Source organism: Nilaparvata lugens, chromosome 6 (genome assembly GCF_014356525.2).
Source record: "Nilaparvata lugens isolate BPH chromosome 6, ASM1435652v1, whole genome shotgun sequence".
In the NCBI taxonomy this organism is placed as follows: domain Eukaryota; kingdom Metazoa; phylum Arthropoda; class Insecta; order Hemiptera; family Delphacidae; genus Nilaparvata; species Nilaparvata lugens.
The window spans coordinates 41284984-41312587 of record NC_052509.1 but is presented as its reverse complement, the minus strand read 5'-3'; the positions used below and the strand labels follow the sequence as shown (position 1 = coordinate 41312587).

General features: G+C 35.0%; 1 protein-coding gene across 1 annotated transcript in view; it reads right to left on the bottom strand.

Annotated features, from left to right (window-relative positions):
• LOC111049193 (GATOR complex protein WDR24) overlaps nt 1-26954 on the bottom strand; it is a 65891-nt gene extending 38937 nt beyond the window's left edge. The window contains exons 1-4 of the mRNA XM_022335209.2: nt 26453-26954; nt 25669-25788; nt 24503-24725; nt 2971-3184 (exon numbers count right to left, since the gene is read on the bottom strand). Coding sequence (XP_022190901.1) covers nt 2971-3184; nt 24503-24725; nt 25669-25788; nt 26453-26546 — 651 coding nt within the window. The 5' untranslated portion in view covers nt 26547-26954. The remainder of the gene's footprint in view (nt 1-2970; nt 3185-24502; nt 24726-25668; nt 25789-26452) is intronic.
• Nucleotides 26955-27604: the final 650 nt, after the last annotated feature.

The following is a 27604-nucleotide window of genomic DNA, read 5'->3' as shown; positions in this document are numbered from 1 at the left end:
TTTTATAAATTCACTCATTTTAAAGATAAATTTCATTTTTGTCAAATTAGTTATTTTCATTGAAGTTATTTTTTTGTTTACAACTCTTCTGCTCAATAACTAGTGAACGGAATAATTTTTTTTATCGACATGTCATGTCGATATTTTATTTGTAGAACAGCTGTTTTGACAAATTTAAAAAAATCCTCAAACTTTACAATTATTCAAACAAAGGAAAATGTAACCTGAACCAATACCTACTATTAATTATTCAGGCCCCACAACCAATACCTACTATTACTTAGTAATAGTAGGTATTGCCACAACTGATCTTTAATAAACTATGACGTCATCACATGTAGATCCATTATCTACTGGCGGTAAGCAAGCGAAAAAAGAGCGCTGATGCTTGTTATCACATCTGATATGGTAATCAACAAAATTAGAATTACAAATTCAATTTTCACGGTCTTCCATTTCAATAAAATATGGTTTGTTTATCATTCTTTTAATATTCGTTTGTGAAAAGTAATAATGAATTTGGGGTTTTAAATCATGGGATACTGTTATGAACCATGGGATATTGTTGCGGGAATTATAACAAGACTCCAAAAGTTTTGATCCGTACGGTATTTTCTTTTTCGTAAGATGAAACTTTGAAACGAGAATGGATACGAGCGGTAAGAATTTCAATTCTACAAAGCAACGGTTTACATGAAGTGTAGAAGAACAGTGTAAATAAAGTGTGAGTGGAAAATTTAATTAAAGTGTGAAAGAACAGTGTAAATAAAATGTGAAATAACAGTGTAATTAGAGTGTGGAAGAACAGTGTAAATAAAGTGTGTAAGAGAACTTTTGAACTGATAAATTAAAAAGTAAATGCAAAGTGTTGGAACTGTCCATAACATCATAATATTAAAGGTTTTACCGGCTGCACTTTAGTATATGGGCCGCGGAATCTAGCATTGAGACCTACATAGATCGATAGAGGAGATCAAGTCTAGATCAACCATGTATAACATTGTTGTCGATTTCCAAGGATTAGCTGAAAAAACATGGTGGAAAGTTTAAAATTTTTATATCAATTTTTATTTTTAATAATTTTTTTATGGCTACAATGTGTTTAAAACTAGTGCAATCTTATGTAAAATTTGACGAGGAATCCAATGAAACTAATTTCAGGTTCGTAACTTTAGTAGTTTTTGAGATATTGCAAAAAATGTGCGAAAAAGTGCAAATTTTTTGTTTAAAAGGGTCTGGGAAAAGCTCAAGTTGGGAAAAGCTTGGGTTAGGAAAAGCTCAGATTAGAAAAAGTTTAGGTTATGAAAAGATTAGGTAAGAGAAGGCTGGGTCTGGACTTAGGTTAGGAAAAGCTTAGGTTAGGTAAAGCTTAGATTAGTAAAAGCTTAGGTTCGGGGAAGCTGGGTCTGAGAAAAGTTTAGGTTGGGGCAGCTTGGGTTAGTAAAACTGAGATTAGAAAAAGCTAAAGGTTAGGAAAAGCTTAGGTTAGAAAAAAGCTTAGGTTAGAAAAAAGCTTAGGTTAGAAAAAGCTTAGATTAGGAAAAATCTAAGGTTAGGAAAAGCTAAGATTGGGAAAAGCTTAGGTTAGGGGAAGCTACATTTGAGAAAAGCTTAGGTTAGGGGAAGCTTAGGTTGGGAGAAGCTTAGATTAGGAAAAATCTAAGGTTAGGAAAAAAGGTTAGATTGGGATAAGCTTAGGTTAGGGAAAGCTTGGGTTAGGAAAAGCTTCCATTGGAAAAAAGCATAGGTTAGGAAAAGCTTGATTTGATTCAATTATTTTTACAATCTTTTAAAGCTTCTGAATTGCATTGGAAGCTGAATAAAATGTGATCCCCATTATCGGTCTGCACTATGCCTATGCAAGCATATTGAACTCTACTAAAGCTAAAATACTACATTTTCTTGTATTTTTTCCAAATATCTTAATAATCTGTAAAGTTTTCTAACCTCAAATCTATTTTAATGAATTCCCTGCAAAAATCGCAATGAGATTTAGCCAATATAGTGGTCACTAAAAGTAGTAAAAAAAATTAAATATGAGAATTAAAGGGTATCAAGTGTGCAATTTTTTTTATTTTCCCAAATATCTCGAACAATTTTGAGTTTAGGCTATCAAGTGACTGGACATTTTTTCTTTAGAATTTATCATTCTACTGAATCCAATAGTTTAAAATACCTATCAATCACCATGCAAACAGGTTCACCTCTTTTAAACAAAAAATTTGCACTTTTTTGCACATTTTTTGCAATATCTCAAAAACTACTAAAGTTGATAAGCTAGTAGAAACTACTATGATCTAAGAAGAATCAATCTACATGTTAAGACGTCATTAATTAGTTGTGCCTGAAGTAATAGTAGGTATTGCCTGAACACAATAACAATAGTATAATCGTAGTTTTAATTGTTTAGCCGCCAATCGGCATAATGTTATTCCCCTAAATTATCCTCGTTTTGGAATGAGGCTTATAGATCAATGAGCAAGGAAAGTTGTGTGAGTGTAGGCCTACCACACCAGATTTTTCTTCCATACATTTGTATTAGGACGGCAATTTTTCTTCCGTATATTTGTATCAGGACAGCAGAATAACTTTTATATGAGTAAGGTGATTGAACATTTTCAAGTGTTTTACAAATCATAATTGACCACACTTTTGTAATAACTTACTGCCATTATGACGTGGACTTCACTATAGTGTTAGTTGGTTAAAGTCATACAACTTTTATATGAGTAAGGTGTTTGAGCATTTTCAAGAGTTTCCAATTTTAATTGACCTCACTATGGCAGTATAGCCATATAGCCATATAGCCATATAGCTTCATGCAATAATAATGTGGACCTCACTTGGTTATAATAATTATAGTGTTAGTTGGTTAAAGTTATCCAACTTTTATATGAGTAATGTGATTGAACATTTGCAAGTGTTTACAATAATAATTGAGTGGTTGTTTGAGAGAGATTGTTTTGCTACCTTGATTGTTTTGTCGCGTGAAGCCGTGGCCAGCCAGGCGTGTTCGGGATGCCAGTCGCAGGCGAAGATTGGGCCGCTGTGGGCGGTGAACTGGTGGTAGCACTTGTCCGGGCGCCGCACGTCCCACAGCTGCACGCTGCCGTTCTCAGACACTGCCGCGAAGTTGTGCTGCGAGTGCGGGCTGAACTGGACGTCGCGCACACTTTCTGTGTTGCTATCACACACAACACAACATTTCCATTCGTCAATCAAATAAACACATAATCATACAATGATTCGAAAGAATAAATAGGCTAGAACATAGAGAAAACACAAGTGGTTTATTATAAATTATAAACGTTGTTTCACTTAAAAAGAGAGAAACTCAAGTCTACAGTTTTAATGGAATCAAAAGCTATTGAAAAATCATTTTATTGTTGTTTCTTAGCAATACAGCCCTGGGTGGGCCTTGGCTTCCTCCGTCACTCGCCTCCACTCGTTCAGGTCATTCGCCATCCTTCTCCATCCACGAATCCCCATTCTATTTAGATCTCCTTCGACATCCTGCAGCCACCTTCTCCTGGGTCTCCCTCTTCTTCTTACTTGGAATATTTCACCCTCAAGCAGTTGTCTCCGGAGTCTGGTCTGCTCCATTCTCCAGACGTGTCCCAGCCAGTTGATTCTTCGTGATTTGATGAAACGAACTATGTCCTGGTTTTCGAGGATATTGTTTATCTCTCTGTTGCTTCTTATTCTCCATGTTTCATCTTGCCGAACTGGTCCAAAAATTCTTCGGATGATTTTCCTTTCAAAGACTCTAAGTGCGGATATATCGGCTACAGTGAATGTCCATGCTTCGCTGCCATATGTAACTACTGGCCTGATTACTGTTTTATAGAGTTTTATTTTAGTGTCACGCGTTATCAGCTTGGACTTAATTATTTTAACACTTGCAAAATATGCTCTATTACCACTGATTATTCGTTTGTTTATTTCTTCAGACATTTTATTTTCTACATTCAGCTCTGTGCCTAGGTAAACGAAACTGCTCACATTTTCAAACAAGAACTGTCCTATCCTAACTGGTTCGTTTCTTCTTCTTTGGGCCTGCGCACTTGACATTAGCTCAAAATCATTTAATGCTTTGAGTAAAATAATTCACTTTTAATCATTGAAATAAAAAAGTGGAATTGAACGTATTACAGTAGTAACTTAATGGCAATAGCGATTTTGTTTGTATTGAATTTATTGAATTTAAGGCTGGCCACTAACGGTGAAACATGCATGATAAGCATGCATAAGCACACGTCACGCAACATTTCTACCAATTTTCATTTATCAATCACATAAACACAATGATTAGAAAGGATAAAAAGGCTTTGTCTAAAACATGAAGTCAACATAAGTGGTTTATAAAAAATGAACGATGTTTCACTTATAAAAAGAGAAACTATATTCAGTTTTGATGGAATCAAAAGCTATTGAATAATGGAATTCATGGTAATAATTGAGTTAATTAACATAATGATTTAAATACATAAGTGGCATTGAATGTATTACAGTAGTGATGACAATAACGATTTTCTTTGTATTGAATTAATAAGTGTATCTTATAGTTGTGATCTTATAAGTGTATCTGATGATTATGAATGAGTGAGTGAGTGAGTAAATCGGTGCCATTTCGCTTTTATATAAAGGGGGATTCTTAATTATGGTAAACTAATTTAATACGTGATAGTAGAGGTAAAAATAAGAAAAAAGTTCTTATAAACATATATCTATAAACGCTTCATTAGCGAGCTAAACAGAGTGAAAGATTTCGCCCGGAATTCAGTTCCTCTGGTGAAATACACCGATGCTGAATTGTTTGGGGACTATTTTTTGATAAACTTATGCTGGTTTCATATGGAAAAATATCTGAAAAATTGAATAAAACTAGTCTGGAAGCTGTAGTGTGAGTACTTTTTGAGAAAAAGTTGAAATATGCAAAAATCTAAGTAGAAAAACACAGACTTCCACGTTTGATGCCCAATAACTTTCTTTAATGACCAGTAAACAAATAATTTTTCGCAATAAAAATTGTAGAAAATTTAATTCTGAAAAGAATTATGTAAACTAAATTTAAATAAAATGTATTCTTATGTAGTACATTACACCACAAAAATTTGTTGATTTATGAGAGAACTAATAGGTTGTTGCTGATTGCAAATAAAACATGGATTTAAATAACAGCTGTTCCAAAACAGCTGATTTATTTTGTTTCAAATAAGAAAATATTTAAAAGAAATTATGAGTTGGAGTTGGAGTTGGTAGCACTGGGCTACCTTGAAAGTTTACTTGTAATTAGAGCTCTAGAATTTTACTTATTTACTGATTTCCAGTGTCATATTTTCTCTTAAGTAAGTGTTAAAGTGATTCAGTGAGAATTAAGTTACCTTTAAAAATATCCAACTCAAATGAATCGTGAGTACTGAGTAGAAGCACATTTGATGACATTAAGTTGTTTTCTAACCGCACTTTTAGCTTCATCATTGTATGCCGGCACAGTCTTGAGTTTCGATAATTATTGCGTGTATTCAAACTGACGTCAGCCGTTAGTGACTTTGTTCCGATATCGTGTTATTATCATCTGTATTGTTGTTTACGTTTCGTTTCCTTGACGACGGCTTTCCAAGCTCAGGTTGTAACTGCTCGACTCTCGGGAGAGAGCGGCGTAATTGGGTGCTGGCATCTCTAGCCTAATTCTACCCGATTAGGTCAGCAGCCCATCCCCGAGTAGGATTGCCTTATCAAAATTAGATAGCAGTGTTGTAGCGCAGATAAAATTATTGCTTTGAACGGTCTTCTAGATAAACAACATTGAGCCAATCAACAGATAGCCCGCGAATCCTCCGGTTTTTCAAATAAACGCTTCTTATTTTGTTTCTTGCTTACTTGTTAACTTTTCAATATAACCATGTCGATTCAAAATTTTAAAACAAAAACAGGTAATAAAGCAATCAAGGTAGACGGTTACAGTTATAGAAGGGATCGGGATTTAGCAAATGGACAAGTTTCATGGCGATGTCTAACGTTTGGATGTTCTGCTTCCATGAAAACAAACAGTAGTATGAACAAAGTTATGGGAAATTCGGGAACTCATAATCATTCAATTGTGGATGTCAACTCAGAGTCACGAGTTGCAAGCAGAGAGACTACTCCCACAAAATCGACGAGTGAGAAACTTGAATTGTTATCGACTCAAAAATCGCGAGAGATGGGAGTTAATAAACCTAACGCGATAACTGTTAGCGATGACGAGACACCAAAATCGCGAGAGATGGGTGTTAATACACCTAACATTAGAACTGTTAGGGATGACGACACTTGCAGTATACGTGATTTAGAACTCTTACAACAAAGATACGACCTTATAAATGTGGTAAGGGATTTAAAATTAGAAATAGAACAATTGAAATCTGAAATTCAGCGTGAGTGTGAAAGTTCAAATCAAATAATCACGACACTGAAGAACGAAAATAAATCTTTATTGGAAAGAGTGCAGTCAATGTCTACGTCTATTGAAGCATTAGAGGCGGATAACTTAGTTTTGAGAAATGAAGGAGATGTGGAGCGGAAAGAGACAAATAAATGGAGGACACTGCATGATGATTTGTATGTTAAGTCAGGAAAGCATAGAGAAATTCAGTCGGAAAAAGGAAACTCTAAAAATTGTAATAGAAGGTTATCAAATCGAAAGTCCAAAAATCGATCTAAGGAATCTGATTCTGGTAGGTCTACCACTTGTGAGGCTAAAGTACATCATTACGCTGATAGCCAAGGGAGAAATGTGCGAAGAGAGTTTGAGAAGAATAACAGCTACAATTTTACCTCTTTCGTAAAGCCGGGTGCAAAATTCCGGGACGTCTTACCCAATAATTTTGATGATTTTGGTGCGAAGGACTTTGTAGTATTTCAAGCAGGCTCAAATGACGTTAGTAAGAATGAGGCTAAAGATGTTCTTATAGCACTAAGGCGGAGTTTGGCGGCAATGTATAAAACAAATGTACTTGTTTTTTCGATTCCTCTTCGGTACGACCTGCCAGGCTGGTATTGCGTCAATTTGGCAATAAGAGAAACTAATAAGGCAATGTTGAAAATATGTCAGCGGTTTTCACATGTGAAGTTTATAGACATGAGTGATTTAGGACGAAGATTCTTCACAGGCCATGGTATGCATTTGAATATACTTGGGAAAAAATACGTGAGTGATAGGATTGTAGAATGTGTGAATGATCATTTCACATATTTGAGTTCATTTCCTCCTATTACTCCCCAACATGGTTCTTTTTTAGAAGAGTAGAGGAGCGAAGGTCTGATTCGATTACAACGCCTGTATGCACACAAACTGTGACTGATGTTGCCATTTCGACAAGTGATTCATATAAGATTCCAGTTTATAACCGTAACAATCTCAAAGGTGGAAACAAGACTGTAACCAAACGATTAATAACTGATGAGAGATTATTAGAACTTAAGAATAGATTTTTGAATGTTAACTGGTCTCAGAACTGTTACAAAGAAAATTTGAATGTAGCTTTTGAAAATTTTATGAATGTAATATTGAATCATTTTAATATATGTTGTCCTGTAATTACTTATGTTGAAAGTGCTAAGAAAAAGTCTTGTAACAAGTGGTACACACCTCAAATAGCAAATATGAGAAATTTGCTGATTATTTTGTATAATAGATGGAAGTATAGTCATGACATTGAAGATAGGCAAAACTTCTTGAAATTTAAAAGAGATTATAGGAAAGCCATTGCAAACTCTAAAATTAAGACCAATGATGACTGTATTACTAGAGCAAAAAATATGTGTAAAGCGGCATGGAATATTATAAAAACTGAGTCAGCAACTTCTGGATATAAACAGCAAGAGCCACCTATATCAGCAGATGTTTTAAACAATTATTTTATAAATGTATCATGTGCTATTAATGCTGGTAACGTACCTTCTGAGAATCATTAAATTTTGTTAAATAAATTTAAAATGCCTTTGAACTTAGAAAATAATAATTTCAAATGGAAAAAAGTGGAACCAAAGCTGGTTCTTGACATTGTAAAAAATCTAAGCACTTCATCAGCAGGTGATATTTATGGCCTGAGCAATTTCGTTGTCAAAGGTTTCATAGAAGGTATACTGACACCTCTTACATTTCTGATTAATTCAGTTCTTATGGGTGGAAAATTTCCAGATTGCTTAAAGTTCAGTAAGGTAACTCCGGTTTACAAGAAAGGTGATAAAACGCAGCCTAATAGTTACAGACCAATAGCTTTAGTTCCTATAATAGGTAAGATTATTGAAGCCTGTATGTTTGTTCAATTGTACGACTATTTTAATTCCAATGACTTACTCTATGAACATCAATATGGTTACCGACCGAAACATTCTACCATAACAGCCGTTGAGACTGTTGTTAATAGGATATTAGAAGCATTTGAGAATAAGTTAATTGCAGGTGTGTGTCTAATAGATTTACAAAAAGCATTCGACTGCATATCACACACTATTCTAGAGAATAAATTACGCCACTATGGTATCTTGGGCAGTGAGCTAAATGCAATCATGTCTTATCTGCAAAATAGGAGACAAGTTGTAATTATAAACAGTAAGAAGTCAGAAGTTGTAAAGGTGATAGCAGGAGTACCTCAAGGGTCGATATAGATTAGCAATTAATAATGATAAGACTGAGAATATATATTTTTCATTGGCGAATAATGTTTGTGAGAATAGATCAGTCAAATTGTTAGGTTTATATTTAGATAATAAGTTAACATGGAAAGAGCAAGTGGAGTTTGTATGCAGGAAAATTTCAAGAGTAGTCTATCTTATAAGGAAGTTAAAATATTGCGTAGGTACTCAAACACTACTGATGACCTATTTTGGCCTGTTCCACTCACTCATCAGTTATGGAGTTATGCTGTGGGGGAACAGCAGCAATGCAGGAAGGGTGTTAATACTACACAAAAAAGTCATCAGAATTATTGCTAACCTGCAGCAAAGAGATTCCTGTAGAGAGAGTTTTATTAAATTTGGTATAATGACTGTGACTTCATTGTATGTTTACTACAATCTAATCCAGGTGAGAAACAATTTGGGAAATTATCTTCAAAATAGTGATAACCATAATTACAATACCAGACAAAACGGTGACCTTCTCACACCCTATGTAAGATTGTCTAGAGCTCATAGGAGTCATATGTATCAGAGGCATGTAATGTTTAATAAACTCCCCATAGCAATAAGAAATTTGCAAGAAAAAAGCTTTAAATTAGTGGTAAAGAATTGGCTGAGGAAGAATCCATTTTATAACTTAAGAGAATTTCTAGACTGTGATATTAGTAGTATTGCTAGACTGTGAGCTATAATTAGTTTTCATGTTATATATTATATTGTAATATGTATTTCAAATTTATATTTTGTTGACGAAGCCTATTGCATTGATGTTTATATGTTTAATGGCAAATAAAATCCTTATTCTTATTCTTATTCTATCAGCTGAAAATTATTTTCAGAAATATTTTAGTTCATTGTTGTGTTAGCTCATAACAAAACAACAAATTGTAAGTTAGGCCTACTGTAACCGCGCTGTGTTTTTGTTTACCAGTTATTTGTAACCATTTCACTTTGCTTTTGTGTTAAGTGTTAACTTTTTTTAAAATGGCAGGTAATTTTAGACATTATTCATACTCCGAATTAGCTGACATGCATTTAATGTATGGAATGGGACACTGTAATAGTACTGAAGTACGTTTGTATCAAGAGAACTTTCCTAACCGAGTATGTCCAAGTTCAAGGTTTTTTGCCACTATTCATCAACGTCTGTCTGAAACAGGTTCTTTGATATCCGAAGAGCAAATTTATGCAGGAAGACCCCGATCTACTATGACTGTTGAGTTAGAAGAACAAGTTCTTAATGAAATTTCTGAACATCCAGAGAAGAGCATGAGCGAATTGTCAGTGCAGTTTAATGTCAATCAATCTATTATTTGGAGGATACTAAAAGAGCAACAATTACATCCATACCACCTCTAGAAAGTTTATACTCTATTGCCATGATACTGTATTCCCCGTGCTGGTATTTGCCGATGGTTTTTAGAAAAACTTGTTAACCCAAACTTTTTAACAACCGTTTTATTTACAAGAACAGCTATCGTTAACGTCCACAACCAACATATTTGGGCAGATGAGAATCCTCATACCATCAATCCTAATCGTCCACAACATCAGTTTTCAGTACCGTAAACATTTTGGCAGGAATCATAGGAGATCATCCACTTCTGTTCGAGCTTCCTCCCAGGCTTAATGGCATAATCTACTTAAACTTTTTGAGAGAGGAGCTATTTATCTTACTTGAAGATGTACCTCTTCAGTTGTGCCAAAACATTTTGTTTATGCATGATGGAGCTCCAGCACACTTCAGTGTTGCTGTTCGTGAACACCTGAATCACAGCTTTCCAAATCAATGGATAGGCTGAGGTGAGCCTGTACCATGGCCAGCTAGGTCACCAGACTTAAATCCTTTGGATTTTTATCTTTGGGGACACTTGAAAACCTTAGTATACAATACTCCAATTGATACCATTGAAGAACTCCGATTAAGGATTTTGAACGGAATAGAAATGATAAAGCAGACTCCTGGAATATTTGAACGGGTCCGACAATCGATGAGAAGACGTCTGAACATTAGCATTCAGAACAACAGAGGTCACTTTGAACATCATCTTTAGTCTTTTGGTATAAGTTTAATGTCATTTAGATATGTTACTTTCATATAAAAATAAAACTTTTCATAAAAAACCGAATATTTTATTTGCAATCAGCTACAACCTATGAGTTATTAGTTCTCTCCTCATAAAACAGCAGATTTTTGTGGTGTAATGTACTACATAAGAATACATTTTATTCAACTTTTATTTAAATTTAATTTACACAGCTTACATAATTCTTTTAAGAATTGAATACTCTACTATTTTTATTGCAAAAAATTATTTGTTTACTGGTCATTACGGCCCTTTTGTATTCCAGCCAATAATAGAAATCAAGCCAGTCAGGCCGTTACTTCAGATTTCTGCCCGATAATAGTGTTCACCGCCAGTGAACAGTGAACACTATAGTGTCGCCGCTTCAGTGGAAGCCGGTGGAGAAGTACTATGTTTGTCCCCCACCTCTTACAGTTTTTCGCAGCTGACCACCCTCACTCCTTCAATGCCAGTCTACCAACACACCGATTCGAAACATTTTACGATAGATTCTTCCCTTCAGTTTCTAGCTCTAGTCACAGTCAGTTTACTTCAGTTTCTAGCTCTAGTCACAGTCAGTTTACTTCAGTTTCTAGCTCTAGTCACAGTCAGTTTACTTCAGTTTCTAGCTCTAGTCACAGTCAGTTTACTTCAGTTTCTAGCTCTAGTCACAGTCAGTTTACTTCAGTTTCTAGCTCTAGTCACAGTCAGTTTACTTCAGTTTCTAGCTCTAGTCACAGTCAGTTTACTTCAGTTTCTAGCTCTAGTCACAGTCAGTTTACTTCAGTTTCTAGCTCTAGTCACAGTCAGTTTACTATCACGATGAGCGTGGCTGCAAAGCTTGATGCCAGCGCCAGCCGCATCTGCAATATGTAATATATTATTGTAGCTGTTATTATTGTTATTATAATTAATTACCAGCAAAAATCATTACATGACTTTTGAGAAGCAAAAACAAAGCTATTCAATCAACAGAACAGACTATAATATTAATAGTCTATAAAAACATCAAGATATTTACCAAGTTTCCCATAAAGTTATTCACAATAATTGAAAATAGTATATTACATTTATAATATGTCTCTATTGTCTAATATCACAGATAAGACAAGAAACGTGTCTTAGTTTTACTATTTTACTATTGTTTACTTTACTTTTTGGTTAGTCAATGATAATATGAAAACCGGGAACAGGATATGATATGAGTCACTTAAAGAAACTCAAGTTCATCTTTATAGTAGTATCGATCGAGCAGTCGTAGCGAGCAGACGTAGTTTTTTAGTGAGAGTAGTTGAAATAGTGTATGCAATAGTTAAAGTGCTGAGTTCAGGGTTTTAATTGTTGTGCGCGAGTTCAGTGCCCTGCGCTGAAAAATCAGTTCAGTGCTGAATTATAATCTAGTCCGGCTAAGGAATGTAAAGAATGTGAGGAATGTCGACTCCCAAAAGAATGCCGACCTTCCTACTGCCAGAGTTGGAAGAGGAGGAGGAGGAGACAGAGGACGACGCAACTATGAGTCAACTAACACCGGCTAGGAGCGTTGAACCAGCGTCAATGACTGGAAACGTCAACACTTCCCCAGAATCGTTTCTAAAAACTGCAACGGAGCAGTTTTTGTACAATGCATGGAAAGAAGTCACTTGCCAACAGAGTGAAGAGAGAGAAAGAATGCATAAGCTGGAAAAGGAGTTGGAGAGAGCACGGTTGGAGATTAATCAGCTGAAAGAGATGTTTTCATCAGTATCTACAACCACACAGAATCTTCAATCTTCAGCTTCACATACAATGCAACCAGCATCTTCTAGAAGTAGCAATAAAAGTTATTCACCACCGAATTGGGAGGAAGAAGAGAAAATGGTAGCATAAGAGACTGCATGGATTCTCCCTAAACAAAAGAAGAGAAAAATCCGTGACTCACCAGAAAAAATAAGGCCTGCAACTGATTCTACAAGTATGAAACGACAGAAAAGAGAAACAAGCCACCACCAGTCATATTAAGCAATATACAAGAGTATTCGAAAATTAAAGAGGCATTGAAATCGAAAAATCTCAATTTCAGTGCCAACATGATGAACAACAACCAGCTAAAATTGAATGTTGAAAGTGAACAAGAATACAGAGATTTAACTAAGATGTTGAATGAAGCTAAATATGAATGGCACACGTACGAAAATAAACAAACACGTCCAATTCGTGTCATGGCTAAAGAGCTTCATCCATCATGCGATCCAGAGTATATAAAGAACGATCTTCTAAGCAGAGGCTTTCAAATAATCAGTGCTGTCAACAAAATGAAAAAAGTGAAAAAGGATGGAAAAGAACCCACATTATCAGACTTCCAATTTTCATGTTAACATTCAAGAATACAGAAGATACAAAAAGAATATTTGGAATTAAACATATTTGCTACATGAAAGTGAAAATTGAATCAATTAGAAGTAATAAAATGATTCCACAGTGTAAACGTTGTCAGCGGTTTGGTCATACACAGACATACTGTCAATATGAACCTGTGTGTGTGAAGTGTGCTGGAAAACACTGGAATATTTCGTGTACCAAGGCTAAAGAAACCCCAGCCAAATGTTTCAATTGTGCTGAGGCTCATCCAGCTAACTACAGAGGCTGTCTCATCGCTAAAGAACTTCAGAGAAGAAGAACTGAAAAAGAAAACCTAGCTAAAAGAAGTAGCGAAGTACCACATACAACTAAACAGAGAAACTTCACTTCAAAAAAGTACACTGGAGAAATATCCTATTCCCAAGTAACGAAACCCACTCCAAGCCTACAACAGGAGAGCCAACCAAAGCAACAACAACCAGTTGAAGTCAATAAGGTTTTGCAGGAAATTTTAAACAGTTTAAATATTCTTTCTGGACGACTTGACAGCTTGGAAGGGAAGAGCAAGAGTATCGAGAAGATGAATATTGCGAACTAACAAGATATAAGGATTGCTACCTGGAATGCCAATGGAATAAATAATATCAATAATAATAGAAAACAAGAAATAGAAATATTTCTAAAGACACGAAATATAGATGTTTGCCTCATCTCTGAAACCCATTCAACTGAGCAGACTCACTTCAAAATCAATGGATATAATGTTTACGAAACTATTCATCCTCAAAATCAAGCAAGAGGTGGAAGTGCTGTAATAGTGAAGGAGAGTATTAAACACTATGAAGACTTCAGTATTCAAAGTAACGAAATACAGCTAACTGTAGTTGGAATAGAGTCCATCAACCAGAAAATACTTGTTGGAGCTACATATTTTCCACCACATAACAATTTAAAGAAAAATGATTATACAAATATTCTTCATCAGCTTGGAGATAGATTCATAGTGGGTGGAGATTTTAATGCCAAGCATAAGGATTGGGGTTCAAGACTCACGACTACCAAAGGAAAAGAACTCAGAGAGGCTATCCAGGAGCTGGGCTGCGAATTCCATTCAACAGGTACACCTACGTATTGGCCAACAGATTTGAATAAAACTCCAGATCTTCTAGATTTCTTCATAACAAAGATAATATCCAGTAATTTTATCGACATTGAAGAGAGCTTTGACCTGGATTCTGATCATTCAGCTGTAATTCTCACACTTAGTGAACGAATAATAAAGAAAGAAGACAGACCAATGGTAGTCAACAGAACAACAGACTGGGAAGCTTTTAAAGTGGATTTGGAGAATGAAATCAACTTGAATATTACACTTAGAACAACTGAGCAGCTAGATGAAGCCGCAGAAAATTTCATGTGGCAAATCCAGAAATCATCCTGGAAAAACACTAGACAATAATATACCAGGAAAACAAAAGGATGCAATTACCCTCTGGAGATTCGACAACTTGTTTTAGAAAAACGAAGGGCAAGACAAAAATATATTGAATAACAAAACACAACAATTGAGAAGAGAGATAAGGAAACTAACTGAGGAATCCATTAATAACTACCTTCAAAATTTGACAGCTGATGCCAGTACAGATTATTCATTATGGAAAGCAACAAAAAGAATTAAGCGGCCAATATTACAATCCCCTCCAATTAGAAAACCAGATGGTACTTGGGCAAGAAATAACAGAGAAAAGGCAGATTTATTTGCAAATCATCTAGAAGAAATATTCCAGCCAAACAACATTCAATCTGAAATTGATCCTGAAGAAGATATAATAGATGATTTAGATACAGAGATTGATTCAGTTTCTATAAATGAGGTTCAAGAAGAAATAAAATATAATCTGAATACCAAAAAAGCACCTGGGTTTGATCTGATTACAGGTGAAATCTTGAAGAAACTTCCAAGGAAAGGTATTGTCATGCTAACATATTCTACTTATTCTACTTACTCATATGCTACTTATTCAATGCATCACTCCGATTACAGCATTTTCCTACAATTTGGAAGGTAGCAGAAGTCATTATGTTGCAAAAGCCTGGGAAATGTCCTCAAGAAGCAAAATCATACCGCCCAATATCTATTCTACCTGTAATTTCAAAGCTTTTTGAGAAATTGCTAATGAAGAGATTGACTCCCATCATAAGTAGCAGGAATCTGATACCAGCCTATCAATTTGGTTTCAGGCAGAAGCACTCAACCCTCGACCAAGTACATAGAATGTAATAGAGAAGTCATTAGAGAAAAAATCGATATGTTCAGCAATCTTCCTTGATGTGGCACAGGCATTTGACAAAGTGTGGCATGAAGGATTGATCATTAAACTTCATAAAATTCTCCCCACTCAACTTGTGAAACTTTTAAAATCATACAACAACAACAGATTATTCAGAGTAAAACAAGGTGACGACGTCTCCGAATTGAAGGAAATAAGGGCTGGAGTTCCACAGGGTAGTGTTCTTGGACCAGTTCTTCATGTGCTGTACACAAGCGATCTTCCTGAATTGGATGCAGTGACAATAGCTACTTTTGCTGATGATACTGCAATACTGGCAGAAGGGGAAACAGTACAAGAAGCAGCCACAAAACTACAGAATGCTAGCAACAGATTCAGTGACTGGACCAAAAAATGGAGAATTCGATTAAATGAGATGAAGTGTAGTGAAATAATTTAAAGTAGTGAAATTATAGATTGGAACTGTAGGCTTCACTTGAAGACTTTAGCAATAACAATTAATTTAGGATAAGAAATAACAGAACAAAATTAATGGTTAGTCCTAGTGACTAGTTTTAATAGAAATAACAAAAAAAATGTTTATAGTGCTAAACGGGGTCTCACAATCCCGTACTGCTTTTTTTTGCTTATAAGAACTTTTTTGGGAGACATAATTAATAATATTATTAATAAAATAAATTGAGAAAGTGTTAGATAATGGGAATAGGGCATAAAAAGCATTTAGCACCATGGGTAGTTTTATGAAAATTCAAGCATTATGAACATTGATAGTGCTATAACATAGGCTATAGTGCTATAACTATAGGCTACACGTTGTATAGCACTCAACGTTTTATTTTCATCATATTGGGTTTTATTCATTGGTTTGTTATGAACAGAACTTCCAACTTCCTTCTCAGTGTAATAGTTGAATTACATAAGTGATTTCTTTCAATTACAAATATCATGGGTGAAAAAATAATATTGAATTATCAAAAAAACTTATTCAATGTTGACAAATGAATAACTAAAAATTTACTCATAAAATAAATAAAATGTTTAATTAATGCTACCTATTCATTTCAGAGATTTTTAATAAACTAAACACACACTGAGTTTTAAAAACATATCATCGTGACAGTTCAGCCGAAATAGAATACAACTAGCTTACCCGGCGAACTTCGTACTGCCAAAAAGTCAATGTATCTCATGTCACATCTGACTTTATTTGGTGAATCATGAAATTTATCTGACAATCAATATTTTCATTTACATCTCAATACGGACTTCCTATGTGTAAAATCTTCCTCTGTACCGAAGATATTCTCCTAAGATAAAAATTGCTAGCAAATCCCCACCCAGGCAATCCATATCTCATAACAGACTCTCCCAAGGCTATATACATCATCCTCTTCACTTTATTGGGTATTAAATCTTTAATATAATACATTTTGGCCAATACCCAACGAAAATGACTGTCAACTATTACTCCTAAATACTTATAATTTATACAATTCGATATAAACTGACAATCTCTTGTACATATGAAAATATCTTGCTCCTGTTAGAAACATTCACAGCAATGGTGCTTAATTTTGGTTTCCCTAATTCTTTTCATGTAGGATGAGGTTATATGTAGCACCTTGGTTTTGGTAACATTTATTGACATCTAATTGTTGACAAATAAATGATTGAAAATTCAAACATAAACATTAAAAATAAAAATAGATTAAAAATAAAACTTCGGGTAAAAACTATCTGGATGGGGGCATGGAACGGTCAAGAGAGAACAATACCCCTCCTTCAACGCTGGGTGGGAAACAATAACTGTCAGCCCATGTCAATACTCAACCAATAATGATCAATAGATCTCTTTATGCCCCCATCCAGATAGGTTTAGCAGCATAAAATATGTTTTCAAAACCTACTCCAAAATCTACCACTATGGTCTGCAACTTACAACTTGACATAATATGTATAGTTTAAAAAATATCAACTAGCACAAGGAAATTAGCTCTTTGATAATTAGAATAGTCTCAATCATTCATTTTAATGTTTTGACTTTTCATTTCTGAAATGTCAAAGACAATGTGAGTGATATAACTATACCTATAACTAATTATCGAAGAGTTGATGGGGTGGTGTGGTTTTGACAAACCGGGGGATTCCCGGTCGTCAACCTTTTCAACATACTGTCAGAGCTGGAAATTCGATGTATTCATGATTTCAAAATTCGTCACAAGTCGAGATAAGTCAATGGATCACTTTTGGAGTTGAATAGGAAGGAATGGTCGTTATAAAGCAGATGGTTGTCGGAAAGTTTATATACCGTTATCACAGAGAGAGAGAGAGAGAGAGAGAGAGAGAGAGAGAGAGAGAGAGAGAGACAGACAGACAAATAATTTGACTGGCAGTGATGACGTCACGACGTAAACATTGTACGTGTGTATCGGAGCCATGTATCACTCCCATTTGACCGCTGGGCGCTAGTTGTGTATGTCCACCAGGCCAACACATGCGAAATAGAGAAATAGAAAGAGAAAGAAATAGAGAAAGAGACAGAAATAGAGAAAAAGAAAGAAAGAGAAGAAACATATAGAAATAGAGAAAGAGAAGAGGAAGAAAACCAAGAGGGAAAAAGAAAGAATATTCGCACATTTGTGCAACCCGGGATAGCCCTGTAATTCTAAACTCACAGTCTGACATATTCACTCACTGATCATTATTTCTCAAAAGCTACTAAATGGATACTGTCTTTATGGAAGAGGCTCTCATCAGCTCTCATCATCATCCTTCTCATTACCTAGAGCTCATGTGGGAATCTCCCATGAAGAAAATTATCCTAGGAATTTAACTTACTTATTAGTTCTTTATTTATTCTCTCAATTCAATTTGAAAACCGCAGTAGCAAATTGATAAGTATTAGGCTATATAATGACACACTTGGGAATAACGAATAGAAATTCCAACGGGTAGCACTATTTGTTAGGCATGTTGACTAACTTCTATTATATTTGTGTTGCTTTTTAAAAAGTACCGAAAATAACTTTAGTTTTGTAGCTAACGAATAGGTAGTCTATTCGTTAGAAGTTGCTGTTCAATTATTAACCGTACTTCAGACAGCTGTCCAATACCGATTCGTAGAAAGTTGCAGTGGAGGCCGGGAAATGAGCGAAAATATCGCAATGAGCTTAGTTTAAAAGTGAGGAGGCGACAGAATTGGATCGACCCGAAGGATGACCTTAGATATTTGCTAGCCTTGATTCATGAATTTGCGCCTACAGATCTATTAAGTACTAAGATAGAGAATAAAGAGCCGTGGTACGATTTGGACTGTGAGCGGAAAAGGAGAGAGTCTTTTGCTTTCTTGAAAGCTTTTCGAAAAACCAAGTCTGAGACTATTAGAAGCAGATACATAGAAACGAATAAAGCTTTTAAACAGTTATGTTTAAGAAAAAAGAAAACATATTGGTTGGCATTAACGGAGAAGTTTAAAACAGTTGAAGATTCAAGCGAGTTTTGGAAACTGGTGAGATGTTTTAAAAAAAGGAGCTTTACAGTTGGAAATGATATCTCACTGGAGGACTGGGTACATCACTTTGATAAACTATTAAACCCAGTTCTAACTGCAAATAGAATACTGTATGCTGAACCGTACATATTGGATGAAATTCTGGACACGCCGATTGTTTTGCAGGACCTGAATAAGGTGCTTGCTAAAGCCAAAGAAAATAAAGCACCTGGTGAGGACAGAATAACAAACGAGTTTTTCAAAAATGCTCCCACAGTCTTTTTGGAGAAATTAACAGACGTTTTCAACCGTTTTTCGACTCTTCTGACTTCCCTGGTTGCTTCAAGGAATCAATTATCTATCCTATTTACAAAAAAGGATACAGCAATGAGCCAGCGAACTTTCGATGAATATCATTCTGCAATGCAGTGTATAAACTGTTTACTGGAACCTTGCTTGACAGACTGGAGAAATGGATGACACAACACCAAGTCTTACGCGAATTCCAGGCGGGCTTCAGGAAGTCTTATTCCACCATAGACAACATATTCAATATCATAAGTATTGTCAACATCAAACTATGTGGTCTTGGGAATAAAGTACATGCCTTCTTCGTCGACTTCTCAGCTGCTTTCGACAGGATAGACAGGCAGGCGCTGTTTTACAAATTTTCAGTACTAGGAGTGTCCTACAAGATGCTAAATGCACTTCGAAATCTGTATGATTCGTCAACAGCTACAGTTTGGGGGCATCAGGGGCTGTCGGGAAGATTTGAAACACGAACTGGCGTAAAGCAAGGTTGCCTGATGAGTCCCTTGCTGTTTTCTTTATTCGTGAATGATTTGGAGGATTGGCTGGATGGAGGGGTCAATGTTGGGGGGGTGTCTACATAAAGCTGTTAGCGTACGCGGACGATATAGTTCTCCTGGCATCGGACATCTCTTTGAGAAGGATGATAGCTGGCTTGGAGAGATACTGCAACAGTTGGAACCTACAGGTTAATCTCCACAAGTCAAAGATTGTGATCTTCAGGAAAGGAGGAAAAATAAGCAGAAATGAGGTTTGGCTGTACAACATTGAGCGAATTGAAGTGGTGAACAGCTACAAGTATCTTGGAGTGACATTGACGTCCAGATTGTCATTGACAGAACACTTCAGGGAGAGGTCGTCGGCAGCAAAAATCTCATTGAATATTTTCAACGGTCTGTTTTCACAGAGAACATTCCCTTCAAATCGAAGCTAGGAGTATTTGAAGCAATGGCGCGTTCTACAGTGTGCTACGGCGCTCAAATATGGGTAGGAAAGATGGTTGAGGAAGTTGAAAAGGTTCAACGTCTTTTCCTTAAAAAGGTTTTCAATCTACCTATGTGGGCGCCAAACTACTGCCTCTTACTCGAGACTGCACTGCTCCCACTCTTTGTCTACACATTAAGGCTCCACTTCAAGTATATGAAGAGATGCATGAATCTGCTCAATAACAGGTATCCGCATATTTTGCTCAAGGAAACTATGGAGAGGGAAGTGTTTGTGTTCAGAGACTGGATGGATATGGAAGCGGCTTATGGGGTCTCAGCAACGGAATTCCTTGCGGGTGATGTTGAGGCTCTTGTTATCAGAGTCACTGAGGGACTGAGAGAGGGACTCAGAGGCAGACTTCAGAGAAGCCAGCGATACTCCCTGTATCCAGAACTGACGCAATTCACAAACTATGTGTATGAACCAGTGGACTTCACATTGATTAAGTGGTTCATGAAGTCAAGGACCGAGCTCATTCGTCTCAACAAATATTCCCACAGGCAGGATGTAAGGATCTGTTCTCTATCCATACACACATGAAGGAGGAAGAGTATGTAGTGCACTTCATAGCCAGGTGCCCGGTGCTTGCAGAGTTCAGAAAGCGATACTTCGGAAAGACTTTGCTTGCTGTAGAGGAGCTGAAGACGTACCTGAATGGTGACAACTGGATGCTGATAGGACAATACTGCAGAGATGCTTGGGCGTACAGATATTTCTTGATTCAAGAATTCAATTTTTAATCCATACACACAAGATGTACTATTACCCTCTCTTCCTCTGTAAAATAGTATTTTCCATTTTTATTTTTTGTATATATTGTCTATTTTAAAAATAAATAAATAATATTAAAATTCATAAATAAAAAGCTTGCCAACACCTCCTGACGGCACTCAGCCAAGGAGAAAATGCTGACAATAAAAATGTATTAACATTTACTTGATTATTTTCTAAAATGTAATGAAATTTCGTTCAATAAAACCTTTATTTATTATTTATTTATTTTTTATTTAGTTACCGTACTTTTCAATCAGTTAGGAGTGATTCGAATTTTAGGAGCAAGAATTTATCGTGCAAGAAGGTGCGTCAATTCCCAAGGTCAACGCCCTTAGTGACAAACGCAAGTGATAAGGGAAGTCCTGTTACTGTGTGTTTTCGTGAGATGTTATTCATAAGTAAAATACCACAGTCCCTTCCTCAGCCCATTGTGAACGTATCTTGAGTGCAGCCAGTTTGGTGATTGCAAACAGAAGAGAGAGGATGAATGAATCGATTCCTAAAAACTGATGTCAAAGAGTATTATTTTGTAAAATATGAAGGAGTCGTACGTATATTATTGTTGTGGAATAGTAAAAGGATTCCCAATGTTGTGTTTGCAGACTGGGAATTGTTGGTACAGGAAAGAATGAATGAAGTGAGAGAGAGAGAGAGAGTGAGTGAAAGAGAGAGAGAGAGCACAAGGGAGTGAGTGACAGAAAGAGTTTGTGAAGAGAGTCATGCATATAATGAAGATGAAGACATTTCAATCTTTTTCAACAAACTGTAGCAATGTGAAGGTGAAACTGTAGTAAATACTTAAATACTAAAGTTTACTTATCTATCAATAAATAATCTATCAATTAAATTATCCAAATTATCTATCAATAAAAAAATAAATTCCTCTTCGTTTCAACGGTTTCACTAAGCACTAACCTATCAGCAGTGTAAATTCCCCACTGTGGGGGAAAATCCGTACACCTGGCGACACTGATTTGTATTGGCTTGTCTATGTTGTCTGTCTTCCGTGAATGTTGAAGAGGTTGGATAGTAGTGGGGGTAACAGTGAAGCAGCAGCGCGCCTACTAAGAAACCCTGGAACTATCAGATTTGAAAATAGCCGTTGCTTTTGCGAAAATAGCATGACGTCACAGACTTTTTGTGAGCAGTTTTACAAAAACCTATAAGCCTTTTTCCAAAACAATTAATGTATTCAGATTGGTGTTATTATTTTGAACTGGTTTACCTTTTGAACTAAGCTGATTGATTCGTAATTACCAAATTGACACAGCGTTGTTAATATCAAATTTAAATAAAAACTAATAAAATAAAAGAAGATTTACAAAGCAAAACCACATTCTAAATGTCTAAAGAATGTTTGTAGAAATTTTCAAAGTGATATGTGGTTTTATACTTGAGATATGAGCGTAGAAAGTAGGAAGAAATATGCGATTTTCTACCATATATTTCTAGAGTACAATTTTCTAGAGAGAAAGTTATTGGGCATCAAACGTAGAAGTCTGTATTTTTCTACTTAGATTATTGCATATTTCAACTTTTTTTCTGAAAAACTACTCACACTACAGCTTCCAGACTAGTTTTTTTATTCAATTTTTCAGATATTTTTCTATATGAATCCAGCATAAGTTTATCAAAAAATAGTCCCCAAACAATTCAGCATCGGTGTATTTCATCAGAGGAATTGAATTCCGGGCGTAATCTTTCACTCTGTATAGCTCGCTAATTAAGCGTTTATAGATATATGTTTATAAGAACTTTTTTTCTTATTTTTACCTCTACTATCACGTATTAAATCATTTTACCATAATTAAGAATCACCCTGTATAAGATAGATGGTTGTGTATCCCATTCTTCTAAAGACCGGTTTCCGAGCTCGGGATTTAGCTAAGTTCTAGACTTTAACTGGCTTTAAACTCTGGAGTCAGAATATTTGCTTTCCGAGTCAGAGCGTTAAAGTAGTCAAGGACTTGAATAGACTCTGGAGTTTAGAGATCACATTAGACCCTGGAGTTTATAATTTCGCTTTCTGAGTGAAGGGCTTATAAGTCCAGGACTTGAATTAGATTCTCGCCTCTTTCCGAGTCGAAGATTTATCAAAAATCGTCAAGTCAAGAACTTAAAACAGCGTGATTTCAAACCCTCGACTGGGGTAGGGTTTAAATTTAAGTTCTAGACTTAACTGAGCAAACACAATTCAGTTATTGTTTTGGAGTAGATGTAAGTCCAAGTAGATGCCATGGAATATCTAAATTATTTGTCCATCTAAATTCATAATTTATAGTTTGCAAGTTTATATTGGAATAAAATTGTATCAGAATTATGCGTAAAAACTAACCTTATTTTACGACATAACCTAAAAATTAATGTTAAAGAAAAATAATATAAGGATTGCCTTGGAATTTATTATATTCCCATCTGAATGTTATTAATCAATATCATATTCAACATATTAATATAACAATAATAAATTATTATTCCATTTTTTTCAAAACAAAATACGTTTTCAAACTCAAAAGCCTAGCCTAATGAAATGTTTATTCCAAAATCACTTTAGGATAAATGATCAATAATAGCATAAGGTAAAATGAAATGTTTATTCATTCATCTTTCAAAAGGTTAGGTTTTGCTTTGAATAGGACTACAAAGAAATCAAAAAGTATTTTCACAAAATAATTTTACAAAATAGTTTGGAGAGCATGCTCATTTGAATTATCCGGCTGCAATCAGCTATTTTCGTTTTGCTATAATGCCAACAATACAACAGCAAAATATTGTGAATTTCCCTCATGTTTACTACGTTAAAGTCCTGGACTCGAATAAGTCGAGAACTCAATAGACCCCGGAGTTTAGAAGATAAAATCGTGACTCAGAAAGTCGATTTAGACCCGAGCGCTTATTTTAGTCCTGGACTCTGTAAGTCAAGAACTTATAGATCCCGAGCTCGAAAACCGGCCCTATGTGAGTCTGCGGTTTATGGTCTTTATTACATTAGACAACGCAACGGAAGTTTAGTATGAATTATGCGAATCGATATTGTTTCTATCAAAGTAACGAAAGCAAACAGCAGTAACAAATTTGTTTTCAATCAATTTCCAAAGGTATATCAAAATTGAAAATTAAAATACCACTTTAACGTACTCAAAAATGACTTGAAAGTTCGAAACATGTTATGTAAAAATATAAAATAAATGTTAAAAGGATATTTTAATTTGTATGTACATACAAGTAGCCCTATACAATAATGTGAACATTGCAATGGTATAGGCCTAAGTTATTATAAATTTCTTATCAATGAAGAGTGTTTTCAAGTTATAACTTAGCATCATAGTCATAGTGAGGGTCATGTGAGGGTTTCACAACAATTCAATAGCAGGTAGATTAATAATGTTTTTGAGCATATCAGTAATGTTGAATCAGAATAACGGTCACTGTTAGAAGAATTTCCCAGCTAGAGAATAATAATTGAGTTTAGATTTAGTAAGAGTACTTTCCAGGTAAGCACGTGATTGGGGAGACAATGATCATGTCTAATTTTCTATTCTCGTGTATTAAATTATAATTTTAATGTTCGAGTCTCTCACCTGTAAAATGTTCTTGTTGCTTCTTTAATCCGTAAATCGAAAGTTTTCATTGTCCCATCTTGAGAGCCGGAAATCAGTCGGGAAGGCTCGATGCTGTGGAAACTGACTTTATTGACAGTTCTCTTGTGGTCAACAAAAACATGCTCCTGCTTAGATCGGGATTGTCGGTTCAAATTCCACATAACTACAGCGCCATTCGTAGCTGCGGTGGCCAGGATGTGATCTGACAATTGAAACATGATGCAAATTTATATCATTATATTTTTAATTATGGTAAGGAATATGAATGAAGCATAAATAGCCTAACTCAATCTCTATATAACTCCAGTGAGATAAGTCATTAGTGAACTGTTCCAACGTAACTTAATTTTTCTTCAATTGAAATGTCTATTTGTACATTTATATCTGAAATTAAAATTTTCCAATAATTGAACGAGCGTTAGCAAGTTCTCACTATTGACTTACTGAAGGCCAAAGTTGTTGTTCATCTGTTTGTATGTTCTATGATAACTTTAGAAATAATTGATCAATTACCTTCAAATTTTCAAGACGTATCCTTTGAACCTTTTTACAGGTCAAGTTCTTTGGATAACAAAATTGACTCACTCCTTCGTACTTTTTCAGGATATAAAAATAATATTGAAAGTATTGAAAAGCACACATACACACCAATACCCAAAAACAACTTTTTTGGACTCAGGGGACCTTGAAATGTATAGAAATTTATAAATTGGGGTACCTTAATTTTTTTGGAAGGCAAGGAAAGTAATAATAGGGGTTGATATATCAATTTGCTGTTTCCGCCATTTATTTTCTCTTGGAATTTCGTGTCGAAATCATGTATCACATGACCACCTTCTCATTTAAAAACATGAATTTGGATTCATATGAGGGTCTAAGATGTTGAAGCGACAGAGTAATTTTTCATTTCAAATAGGATCCCTAATGAATCCTACTGCAAATTATTGTTGTAAGAGAGTTCTCCAACCCAGGGGGTCACTAGTTATACTTTGAGACAACAACGTTTATTCTCTGTAAATCGGTCACTGGAAATACTTGTAGATTATTATTGTATACAGAAAAACATACTATAATACTGAATACAGTATATACTGAAAAACAGTTACCTGAATACAGGTATACTGAAAAACAGTTGAAAAGCTTACCCTCGTTAGTACTCCAGGCCACATCATTACAGGAAAAATTCAGGTGATTCAAATTTTTTCCAACCCTCAAGTTACAGGTTTCAACAAGCTCTTCTTCCTCAATATTGAAAACTTTGAAGACTGAAAATAAAATATAGTGTAAGAAAAATAGGATTTTTGATGTAATGTAACAATAAGTATTTAGTGGTTTTGCATGGTACTGAGAAATTTATTTATTCATGCACATTCTAGTCGAAAGGAATATTTAAGGGAATTGTGATAGAACCATAAGAGAATTTCCAACTCAAACTAATTTTAAAATTGAAATTGAAGAAGTAGGATTTAAGAATAAATGTGAAAGTGCGATAAGAACAAAATATGGAAAGAAATATTATTTTCTTTCCATCATCGTAGAAGCAATTCGTTTCAATCAATCTTTGATTAGCTTCACGTAGATTTCATCAAAGTAATAAACATTACATTCAACTTAAAACATTCAATTTATAAATATGACACTAACAATTATTATTAAACGAAAATCCAAATTAAATGCTGTAATTCACCCCGAAGACTTCTGCTACTGCAAATATTGACAACAGCTAGATGGAAATTCGATGAGCGCTACTATTCAAAAATTATTTGTCAGCCCGGGAATATTTTTTGAATAGTAGCGCTCATCGAATTTCTATCAAGCTGTTTACCCTGTTGTCAATATTTGCAGTTTTTTATTAATATTAAGTTGGAGAGCCCTGGCCTACACCACAGTATGGTAAATTAAAAATATGAGTAATGTTCAAATACATACCATTTCGTCCGGCAATAACAACTTGTGTATTATCTTTATTTAGAGCCAAAGCATTAGCTGGCCCTTCTTGAGTGATGAACATAGTTTTGGCCATGATGAATAATAATATATTGTATCTCACAGTATGTTTAACAATTAATTTAAAAACATTGAATAATCTCTTCTAAGATCATATTTAGATACCAGCTTAATATCCTTTAATTATAATATAGCGAATTAAATAACACTGTAAACGAACTGCTTTGCTGAAGTCCATGTCACCGACAACACAACAACAGTTCTGCTCTCTTTTTACTTCTGATAAGTATAAAAAATATCTTCAGCCAATACAAACAAATGTGTAAAAACACTTATGAATGAATGATATTATGTTTATAATGTTATTATTACTTATAAGAAGATAGAGACATGACACAACAAAAATAACTGCGTTTAAAGTTTTATATCATTTGAGGTTATTTATTATTGAACAAGTCGATCTCGATCTCAAACAAACCACTCTCGGTCTCAGACAGCACCGTATCGCGCAAGCTTTGATAACGGTTTTTTCCCGTTCCATTCAGTCAGTTCTTTGAATGTAACGTTCTTTGTGTTGATGGTTACCGAGCACCGTAACTGGAGCCGTCATTCCATTTTGATGATGATGATACTATTATCGGGGCCGCGGAATTGGAAATGGAACTCAAAATATCAATGTTAAATGTTCTATGCTTGAAAATAGCCCAGTCCATAAATGTTTTTTCGATCCGAAAATTAAATGAAAGCTGGATCTTTTACCATCGATAGAACCCTCCCAGAGGGTCATTCTCCCAAAAGTCCCAAGAAATCCCCTTGGAGCTTTCCCCCCCAGCCCCCTAAAACATGAAAAATGCAGGTAAACACGGAAAAACAATTACATCCATAACCATTGATCGGAAACAGTTCTATTATATACCATTCGATTCGTTACATTATGGACAACAATATTAGTTATATTCATGTTTTCAATAAAATTAACAGTTTTCTTGATAAAATAATATACATGTAAAAATTTAGGGGGTTTGCGATTTGATTTTTTTGTTTTCTTCGATTAACTTCAAAGCAAGTAGTACAGTATTAGAGAAAAATGAACCGGATAATTAATGTAGCCACTCTCATTGCAAATCCATTGAT